The sequence below is a fragment of the Topomyia yanbarensis genome, chromosome 2 (genome assembly GCF_030247195.1).
Source record: "Topomyia yanbarensis strain Yona2022 chromosome 2, ASM3024719v1, whole genome shotgun sequence".
NCBI classification, from domain to species: Eukaryota; Metazoa; Arthropoda; class Insecta; order Diptera; family Culicidae; genus Topomyia; species Topomyia yanbarensis.
This window is the reverse complement of record NC_080671.1, coordinates 318,464,947-318,476,479: the sequence shown is the minus strand read 5'-3', so window position 1 is coordinate 318,476,479 and position 11,533 is coordinate 318,464,947. Positions and strand designations below refer to the sequence as shown.

At 39.9% G+C, this 11,533-nt stretch overlaps 1 protein-coding gene across 1 annotated transcript; it reads right to left on the bottom strand.

The window, feature by feature from the left end:
- Positions 1-932: 932 nt before the first annotated feature.
- Positions 933-10,816, bottom strand: LOC131681109 (adipokinetic hormone/corazonin-related peptide-like). Its single transcript, XM_058961820.1, has 3 exons — positions 10,733-10,816; positions 1,247-1,439; positions 933-1,164 (listed from the first exon to the last, which is right to left on the bottom strand). Exons 1-3 carry the CDS (start codon positions 10,744-10,746, stop codon positions 1,039-1,041), a joined length of 333 nt encoding a protein of 110 aa, XP_058817803.1. The 5' UTR covers positions 10,747-10,816; the 3' UTR covers positions 933-1,038.
- Between the last annotated feature and the right edge of the window lie 717 nt (positions 10,817-11,533).

The window sequence follows — 11,533 nt, the reverse complement described above, 5'->3', positions numbered from 1 at the left end:
AAATAAATAAATAAATAAATAAATAAATAAATAAATAAATAAATAAATAAATAAATAAATAAATAAATAAATAAATAAATAAATAAATAAATAAATAAATACACACACAATTATCCATATCTTGGAAGCTCAATTTCAGAGTGAAAAACAAATTCATAGCGTTCTTGCTGAGTGTTAGGCCTTTCATTTGAAATTGGCTTGGGTATGATCGGTTCAGCCATTGCTGAGAAACATGAATGAGAGTTTGCCACATTCACACACTGATATTGTCGTCTAGTCGAATCGGTTGGTATATAAAACTAGGCCCTCCGGGCATTGGAAAAAAATCCTTAAAGTTTTGAGTTCATTCAATATATTTCTTTTATAAGAAATCTAATACCAATTTCGGTACTTTCTCTCTTCATCGAAGATGATGCCAAAGATTCGATAATATCCTTTACCAACTATAAAATAGATGTTCTCAAATTGATAAAAAGTCTTTTTACATGGCTAAAAACGATATTTCAATATTAATAAAAGAATTCTTGTGCATTAGAAAATGTGGGTTGGATACGACCCCAACCGGTATTCGGCGCCTTTGATTCTCACCAGATCTGCTGAGGTTTGTGATATTGATAAAAGTGCAAAATCAGCGAAAAATCGATATTGTATCAAAACTCTATGTTTTATCCAGTTTAAAGACATTTGGCATCAAAAATATTAATCCGATTTCTGAAATTTCGTGTGGCCAACGAGTCTTTCAAAGATTTCTAGGAGGGTTGATGGGGTTGTACTACTCAAATTGGAATATTAAAAATTCAATAAACAATGGGACAGTTTAAGAGATCAGTCGTCAACTTAAACAATTGAATTGGCAAACCGCAATCAGATACTCAAATAATAATACAAATGCGAGCGAGAAATTATTCTTTAAACTTACATCAAAAAGACACTTGAGCTCAATATATTCTTCATTTTATTTTATATTCCTTAATTTAAATTTTTTGTCGTCGTATCCTTTGACTAGTCATTGTTATCCATGTTAGCAGCTAAGTCCAGTTACACGCGATTACTCGAAAATAGTGGCGCATTATTTCCACCGGTACTCTCCATCGACGCGTCATCGTTCTGCATGCTTTTGAGTAGTGACCTGGCCTCGCATATGGTTAAGTGTTGAATATTTTTCTGTGGAGAGATTGGAAAAGAACCATTATCAGTGCGTCCACCTTTGGCAGTATCATCCGTGCATCAAACTTCCACTGCTCACCGTAACGGCAGCACACAGGCTGTTTATCGACCGCCAGATCGCAGCACATTCGGCCGTAGGTTGGCCTGCTTCCGCCAATGAACGCTTCCCTGCGTTCCAGTCGCGAGAGAAAGTGACCTGTGCGTTCGTGGTGGTCGATGTGAGAACTGCGAAAAGCAGCACTGCACAGGCGAGCTTTTCCAGCAGTGGGTGTCTGCAAGAATGAAAGCTTATGTTTTATGTTACGCTAGTAGAGTGGCAGTTAAAGTAACGCGTTGGCTGTGTGGTAAATATGAGTTAGTGCACGGTGTGTATTGTAGAACTCTCGCAATGTAGGATTAGAGCGTAAAAGCTTATCTTCAAATTTCTCTAGAAGCCCTAATGTCATATTTTATCTGTTCTTATATCTGAGGAAAATTTTCAATATAACCTAAGAAGCGTTGAATACCTCTTTTGGTTTACTTTTTCTTTGGATTATTAAAATTCCCATTAATTTTCTAGTATAGATCGAAAGATGACGGTTTTAAAATAACTTAATATGCACAAAGTTAAGGTGGTAAATGTAATAGCGACGGAGTTTACAGAAAAGAAAGCAGATATTAACAAGGTAGCGAGTCTAGCAGAGCTGCCTTGGGCTAAACAAAACGAATACAACCGATTTCTCCTATTGAAAATAATCTAATATAGCCGATTTCTCCTATTAAAAATTCAATTGCTATATTTTATGCAAGGCTCTGAGTATTTTTTCATAATACTGCTATTATAACCCAACCAATTTGATTCCGTTGGTTATGCCTGTCATCTTTAATTATGGAATTTGCGTTTCGACTTCGTATCATCAGAATCCGACACTAACTTAGTGACAGGACCAAGCTAGTGTCGGAATACTACAAGTGGTCGGTGTTAAGTCAGACCGGACTAAGTTGCAAAACATCAAAAAATGAGTTAATGATAGAACTGGATAACGAATTTCTTCATCTACATTCCACTTTTACCAGATTTGAAATATGAAACAATAAACAGAAATTATGGCAAAAATTATTTTACAATCATAACGTGAAGGATGCTGCGATTCAAACTTTAAACGCGTTTTTCTCGATTTTTTTTCGAGCAAGTCCGGTCTGACCTAACATCGACCAAGTGAAAACAATTTTTTTTATTACCTACAACTTTGTCCATGACTACGAACCAATGCAGCTTTGATATGAGATTTGATTTTAACGAAGTGCTGTCTTAGTCAGTTTTGTATACAGTGTAGATGGTGAATCAGTAGTCGATTCCCACGAACTTTGTTATTTTAAGAAATACGACTAGGGTTCAAATGAACAGTAAATTGATTTGTAATCGCATATTACTAACAGCATGATTTAAATGCGACATTGGATTCAGAATCGAATTGATGTACTATTCAAATCGTGTTCGATGATAGTCGATGATGACAGTGCTCTACAACTGACAAACTATATTCATATAGCTACAAATATTGAAATTATTCAAAATAGTATTTTTGCTCTCATGTGATCGTATTTTACTTCGATCAATATCGGATTTGCAATTTAACAAAATCATTGTGGTCGTTGCTATCTGTGTGGTCAGTTAGCAACAAAAACATATCTACGACTGCGATATATATCGCAATGACTTCAAAAATTTAATTACTACTTAATACATCACAACATATAGGAAAACCGATTTCGCGAAATTACTTACAACTTATTACATATCATTGAAATGAGATTGCTGCATACATGGCGAATGTTTATCGGAATAGTGTTTCTCTACTTGAAGATAAGATTTGATTACGAAATATTGTCACGCTTATAATAATTAAAATAGTTTGGTGCAGTAAGTCCTGTTCTACAATCCAAATGTCGCAAGTTCGAATCCCATGAAAAGATCTCTGTCTCTATAATTTGATCTTCTTTATCGAAGAATCAGAGTTTAATCGTATGTAGTGTTTCAGAATCGTATACGAGTTATGGATATATCGTATAAAATCTGAGATTGCTTCGCAATCCAATCGGAAATACATGGGTCAGCGAGCCTTTTTCATGGTATATGCAAGTTGCAACTGAATAATATGTGTTTATATCCCACTGAAACAGTCGCACAAAATCGGCATATGCGTACCAAACTGGAGACGATATATGTGCATTAAAATTGACGATTTTTTTTATTTCGATTATAGAGGTTTTAACTTTAAGGTCATTCGCCTCTTCGGGTAAAAACATCTCTTATGAAAAATTTCTAACCCTACGTGCGGAGTCGGGACCAACTAAACTACACTCACCCCCTCGAAATTGACGATTTCTGACAACATTGTACACGTTAAGCGCGATAATTTCTAGTATGAAAGCTATTCTGGAGACTGTCATAACGATGTTGACGCATTGTAGACATCATTACGTTTCATTTTCTTCAATGTTATGCGATTTATTGTTTGCTAGGGGATATCCTCTAATATTAAACAATATGTACAACGAGCGCAATTTTTTTCCGTATCATTCATTTATTAAAACTTGTTCATAATTTTTGCACTACCTGAAAATAACTAAAAGACCGTAAGGAGATGGAAAGATAAATAAAATCCATATTTTCAACTTTTTGCCTCAAACCACAAATTTCTCATCCTAGGCTAATTTAAATTTTATAATATTGCTTGAAAATTTGAGATGAAAATTTAATCCTTATTTTTAATTGTAAAGTAATGGAAAACAAATAACTTGTAACGTGACAGATCGAAAAATCAAAAAAGTGTTTTGTTCCACACCAATAGTTTGCATAGAATGTATAAACTACACTTTTTTGCTTCTTTGGGTCTACTTTCCGAAACAATATTGTAAAAACCTTAAACTTTTATTAATTTTTGAGTAAACACAGTTAAACTTATGTTACATGACAGATATTTTCTGCGGTAGTGCAATTCCATCAAGATTGATCCAATTACGTCAGAAATGGTGAGCATCTTTGACTCTGATGAAACCTTTTGCTTTTTTCTGTGTACAATTCTAAGTATTTTCCACAGGCAAGCAAACCATTTCCATTCAAGAGTAATGTTTTAAAAGAGCGTATGAGATACTGATTGCACAAATTTCAAAAAATATTGTTCGAAAATCGCCCTTTGTGCAGCAAAACTATATTATATTCAGTAGGTAATATAGTGATTTTTTTAAAAACAAAGGAAATTGTTAAAAAACGCAAATACAAAAAAAATGTTTCATCAGACACAAATCTCCGATCAACATGGGGAACGTTAGCCAGTCGTTACTGACAACAAAAATATTAAGTAGTGAAAATACGCTCTTTTCAAAAGTTATTCACAACTATCAAACATAAAAATAATTGTTTCAAATACAATTGTTTGTCGAAGAACCATTGCTAGAGCATTGCACAACACGGTTGTCACTAGCAACATGTGTCGAATTTAAGGTTCAACTGAAAAAACCTCAAAAAGCGCCCATCATCGGGAAGCCTTTAGAAGAGCCATGACACGAATACTGTCGGAAGTCCAACGAAAGTAGTGTAACGAACAGCGAAATATCATCACAACGTATCAGAAATATATGGAAACAGGAAATATCAATTTACTGATAGCAAGAGAAAAGGAAATAACAGCAAAAGATAGGGAAATGGAAATTCACAACACAATTCAATCACCACACAAAACAATAAGACTTTTTGGTGGTATACAACGGGGAAAACAGATCAAAATGGTGAGTTAAAGAAAAGCAATTATGTGAAAAAATCACCTCAGCGGTGGGATCCGAACGTGCAACCTTCAGGACTCCGGCCCAATCCACATACCATTATGCTATCCCTGGGCTATGCTGACGTCCCAGAAAGAACACATGATTATCGCATTGGCAACAGTGATCGTATCCGGCCTCTAAAGCGTGATCACACACAACTGCAGCTGTTACCCAACACACTCGATCTATTTAATTTCCCTGCTTTATTTATAGTGTAGTGTCTAATTTTAGTTCATTACTCATCGGAATTCGGTGGGTGACAGAGCTAATGGAGAATGTTGATTTCTACTTCCTTGCCCAGTTAACAGAGGTATGATGGGAGCGAATCCGCCGTTCGAATTAAACAATCAATTCATATTTTTTGGGTTGTGACGTAAATTCCAATACCTTATTTAGGACTTTTTGGTGGTATCCAATGAGAGAAATAGATCGAAATGATGAGTTAAACGTTTTGTTTGTCATCTGTCATCTCATCGCTTTCCTGATAGAAAGATAAAGAGAAATAACAGAAAGCGATAGGGAAATGGAAATTCACATCACAACACAATCACAACACAAAGCAGGAAACAGTCTGTATTCTTCACTCCCAAAGGATTAATGAACCCTGCCGATAATGCCTAAAGCTCTTTACCACGTTGAGCCTGCAGCAATAACATTTCCTTGAAGTTTAACTCTCTGTACCTAGGCTCATCTAAGCATAGAGAACCAAACATCCATCAAATGATATGAGAATCCTCAATTGAAATCACAAAGATTGAAGATGCGTCAATAGCACTATTCGCAAGTACACATGCACGAAGCATTTTCCGTGGATTTGTCATGTCATTTTTTGAAAGTCACGAAGACGGGGCTGGTAAATGACTGGGCAATGCGTAATATAGACCCGGTGGTTTGCCACAGTGGTCCTTAGCCTCTTGTCTAGTAACTCCTATCCCTACTCCCCCGCGGTGCCAGCTTGGGTACGAGTAACCATAGGAAAGTCGTACGCTGACAGGGAAGGGGGATCCTCTTTTCGGAGTCCATCCGAGCGTTCCGTTTCCCATGTTAGGGGCGGCTCTAAACAGCGTCTGTTCTCCATGTCGGGGGCGGCTGATGTATCGTCCTCGTGGCAGCGTGAAACTCTAAGCAGAGCTGACACGATGGTCCTCCGGCGAAACGGGGGGTTGGGGACGGCCCAACAAGCCGCCCTGGAAAACAACTAACCGTTACGAACAATGCAGAAGAAAATACGAATCGGAACAATCGGCAAAGACCTACGCGACGAAATAAGGACTACGATTGGAAACTCGGAACATGGAACTGCAGGTCACTCTGCTTTCCAGCAGACGAACTCCAACTCCGCAACTTCGAAGTCGTAACACTGCAGGAACTTTGCGTGACAGACAAAAGGTATGGAAAAGCGGGCATCGGGCGGCTACTTTCTAGCAGAGCTGTGGAACTGCCAACGAGCTGGGAACTGCCTTTATAGTGCTGGGTAGGATGCGTCAACGCGTGATTGGATGGACTCGGATCAACGCAAGGATATGTAAGTTGAGGATCAAAGGCCGTTTCTTCAACTACAGCATCATCAACGTACACTGCCCACACGATGGGAAACCCGACGACGAGAAGGAAGCGTTGTATGCGAAGCTGGAGGAGGTGTACGATGGCTGTTCACAACGGGACGTGAAAATCGTCATCGGTGATATGAACGCTCAGGTAGGAGGGGAGGTAATGTTTAGACCGATAAACGGACCAAACAGCTTGCACACCGTATCGAATGACAACGGCCAACGATGCGTGAATTTCGCAGCCTCCCGTGGCATGGTAGTCCAAAATACCTTCTTCCCCCGCAAAGATATCTACAAAGCCAGCTGAAGATCACCTGACCAACGCACCGAAAACCAAATCGATCACGTTCTAATCGACAAGCGATTCTTCTCTGATATCACCAACGTTTGTACCTACTGCAGTGCGAGTATAGATTCGGACCATTACCTAGTTGCAGTATACATGCGCTCAAAACTCTCGACGGTGTACAACACTCGTCGTAGTCGGACGCCAAGGCCCAACATCGTGCAACTTCAGGACGCCGGGGTTACCCAAGACTACGCACAGTGGCTGGAAGCAGCACTACCCACGGAAGAACAGCTGGACGCAGCTACTCTTGAAGATGGCTGGAGGGAGATCCGTTCTGCTATAGGAAGTACTGCTAAAGCGGCACAGCGATTCCAAATCGAGGAAACGACTGGTTCGATGACGAATGTAAGCAGTAGAGGATAAGAATGCAGCACGGGCGAGGATGCTGCAGCACGGAACGAGACAGAATGTGGAGCGATACAAACATGCACAGAACAGGCAAATCTCGGTTCTCCAGAGAAAAAAGTGCCAATAGGAGGAACGAAATTGCGAAGCGATGGAACAACTGTACCGCGTGAACGACACACGGAAGTTCTACGAGAAGCTGAACAGTTCGCGCAAAGGCTACGTTGCGCAAGCCGATATGTGCAGGGACTTAGACGGCAACCTTCTTACGAACGAGTGTGAGGTGATTGAGACGTGGAAGTACTATGACGAGCACCTCAACGGTGAAGCAGCAGAAGACGAAGGCGGTATGGCAACGGATCCTGTAGCACGCGCAGAAGACGATAGGCTGCCGGTCCCTGATCTCCAAGAAGTCAAGGAGGAGATCAGTCGGCTGAAAAACAACAAAGCTGCCGGTGTTGATCAACTACCCAGCGAGTTATTAAAATACGGTAATGAAACACTGGCTAGAGCGCGGCACTGGGTAATCGCCAAAATTTTGGAGGAGGAATCTCTTCCGGAGGAGTGGATGGAGGGAGTCGTTTGCCCAATCTACAAAAAGAGTTCCAAGTTGGATTGCTGCAACTACCTAGCTCGCACTACTTAGCGCCGCCTACAAAGTTCTCTCCCAAATTCTTTGCCGCCGATTGTCACCACTTGCAAGGGAGTTCGTGAGGCACTACCGAGCGGGATTCATGGGTTCCCGCGCCATCACGGGCCAAATATTCGTGCTTCGGCAAGTTCTGCAGAAGTGTCGTGAATACAACGTGCCCACACATCATTTGTTTATCGATTTCAAATCGGCGTATGAGACAATCGATCGAGATCAGCTGTGGAAGATACTGCACGAGTACGGTTATCCAGATAAGCTAATACGATTAGTCAAAGCGACGATGGATCTGGTGATGTGCGTTGTTCGAGTATCAGGGACACTCTCGAGTCTCTTTGAATCTCGAAGAGGGTTACGGCAAGGTGATGGTCTATCGTGCCTGCTGTTCAACGTTGCGTTAGAAGGTGTAATAAGAAGATCGGGGATAGACACGAGTGGCAGAAAGTCCGTCCAGCTTCTTGGCTTCGCCGACGACATTGACGTAATGGCACGGAACTTTGAGGCGATGTCGGAAACGTACATCAGACTGAAAGCTCAAGCCAGCAGGCTTGGACTTGCCATCAACGTTTCGAAGACAAAATACATGAGAGGAGAGGTTCTAGAGACGACAACGTGAACCTCCCACCCCGAGTTCGGATTAACGGTGACGAAATCGAGATGGTCGACGAATTCGTGTATTTGGGCTCACTGGTAACCACCGACAATGATACGAGCAGAGAAATTCAGAGACGGATCTTAACGGGAAATCGTACCTACTTTTGACTCCGGAGGACGGTCCGGTCGAACAAAATTCACACGATGTTGATTATCTACAAGACGCTACCGGTCTAGGTGGTCCTCTACGGCCACGAGACCTGGACTATCCTCGTGGAGGACCAAGGTGTTGCGTACCATGTATGGTGGCGTGCAGATGGAAGACGGAACGTGGAGCAGGTGAATGAACCATGAGTTGCATCAGCTGCTGGAAGAACCATCCATCGCACATACCGCAAAAATAGGACGTTGCGGTAACACGTTGTAACAATGTCGGACGACGACCCGGTGAAGACGATTATTGAGGGCGACTCTACAGGAACAAGAAGACGGGCGCACAGCGAGCACGGTGGATAGACCAGATAGCGGACGACCCGCGGGTCCTTCGAATACTGCGAGGCTGGCGACAAGCAGCAATGGACCGAGTGGAGTGGAGACGGCTTCTGCATACAGCAAGAGACAACAAGGCTCTAGCCTGAAACGTAAGGTAAGTAAAAAGACGGGGTTAAGTAGCTGTTCAACATAGAAGTTGTCGTATGGAAATATGGTTCCTGAACCAAAGCTGTAGAAGCTTTTCCTTCTCGTACTGGTCACACTGATTGTTGTACGTTGACGCTGAAGATTAGAAGGACCGCGGACAAAACTAGTGTAGAAAGTAAATTGGCTAACGAAAACACGGTATTCGCTGGACTGAGATCAGAATATATTGGCACATTCTCCTTGCTACTCGGAGGTTGTTATTCTCCTGATGTCATACCAAACGGTAGGGAGAATGGGTACGCTTGATCCCACTTTTGTTTTTTTCTCATAACTTTTCATTGGAATAAAAAAAAATATTTAAAAATTCACCATTTTGTAGTCAATTTGAATTGTAAGATCTGTGAATGGTGTGTAAATCCGAATATTATGTCCTATCAGTAATATGAACAGTTTTGAAAATCGTGTCAGAGCAAGGTTTTTGTAAAAACGTGTGGTAACTTGATTCCCTCCCTAATGAGGCTAAAAAAACAAAGTACACTACGACAAATAGACACGAAAGTTTAGCTAGTTATCTGTCCTGACAAGTTAATTAATGAGATTACACTTTTAGACGCACGACAACCTTTAACCACAGTAGATAGTCAAGACAAGTTTTTGCGGTAAATCAGTGCTGTTTAAACGACTTTTCCTACCTTCAATTACTTATCCCATAATTTGTTAACGGAAAAAAAACATTTTAGATCAGCTAATAGTGCCAGATATTTTAGGTAATTGATGTTTTTAAATTTCTATACAAAAAAGTGTTTAAGAGAGCTAATGATAGGGATCAAGAATACCCAGTGTTACAGGGATCAAAGATACCTATTGTATGAGGTGAACAAAATTTAAATTTTTTTGTATGCGCTGTGAAACTTTTTATTCAAAAAACGCGTTTTTCTAGACGCAAGCCCTTAAAAAGTAATCGCACATGAACATATTCATAAATAATTAGTTCGACGATCTCATACAACCGTTCAAAAAATTTGTAAAAAGATCTTCGAGATGGATTTAAAAACATATATTTCTACAATATTACACAACTTCGCCAAACCAAATATAATACATCAGATTTGATTTTTAAACATTATAAAGGACCAAATATTTCATTTTTCTTTTTATATTGTGATAACTTTGTGTGTGTAGATTATAAAAGATGGCCAGGTACTCAAATATCCCCAAGGATCAAGTGTCCTCACTCTCCCCTACTGTCGAGAGGATAAGGATATGGAGAAACAAGAAGTTCAGTTGTAGTCGGTAAACTTACTGCAAAATACTGCAGTAAAATCCGACACCACTACGTGTCATTATTCCCTTTCGGTTAATAATACGGACTTTGTCCCAATTCGTCAAACTGAGCCGATTGGTATATAAACCTCAGCACGTTGGGCTTCAGAAAGGATCTACAATATTTGAACGGTGTCTTCATTTTACCTATATTGGAAGACTACGAAAGTTGAATTACATGGTTTCCAACAAATCCCTATATTCGAACTGTGTTCATCATTTTTTGCAGAACAACATGAAAATTTCATGTTGTGCAATTTCCTAATGATATCTACAGTTCTGATGAAATACTATATTTCTAAAGATCACCTTTGCGAGAACATTTTTCACTTTTAACTAATTCCTGTGTAACAAACAATTGCTATTGAACTTCACAAACTGCTAGTCGTTTTCGAACTGTACCCCAGCAGTGTTCGACCGATTGCTTTTATACAACAGGATTTATCAATTTTCCCCATTGTTATCATGTTTTTTCTGCGCAACAAATGCAACTCCTTTCTTGGATTTGACAGATTTAGAATTCTACCGGCCAGTTTGACCGTATTTCTTTATGATAAAATATGTAAATATGTGTATAACGGACAGACAGCCTTCGTTTGTTTGTGCACTGTGTACAGAAAATCCTCCGTGGGAAAACTTGACCATGGTGCTCACCGAGGAAACGTAATCGATATGGACAGCTTGGAACTTCAAAGAATCAGCATAAGGATTTCCCCTTCCATTGTTTGGTTTGTCATGGATTGTCAGAGGTGTTATGATTTGCAATGTTTTGTGCTTACTACATACAATACAGCAGCCGGCGTATGCTGTTATAATCGGTTGTCAGGTGCTACTAAAACAGATATAGGGTAATCGAACTATTTCTGGAAATAACACATCCATCATTTACATTTTGAATTGATACTAATGTTTTCATTAATCTTTTCAGTGTTGGATATTTTGCTGAAGTATTTTCCGAATGAGTTTCCGATTTCACGAAGGCAAACGATTTGACTCCAAATGTCAATCCAGCTTTTGTTGAGAATTCAGGCTTCTCAACGCTAGGTTTGATATTTTTTTTTTGAATGTTCTGTGCGTATCCTTTGACAGTCATCATTTTGGTGTCACGAG

Excerpts from the sequence above, each read along its gene's own strand:
- LOC131681109 (XM_058961820.1), bottom strand. Across the intron at positions 1,165-1,246 it reads GCCTGTGTGCTGCCGTTACG|AAAAATATTCAACACTTAAC; the intron begins GTGAGCAGTGGA and ends ATCTCTCCACAG.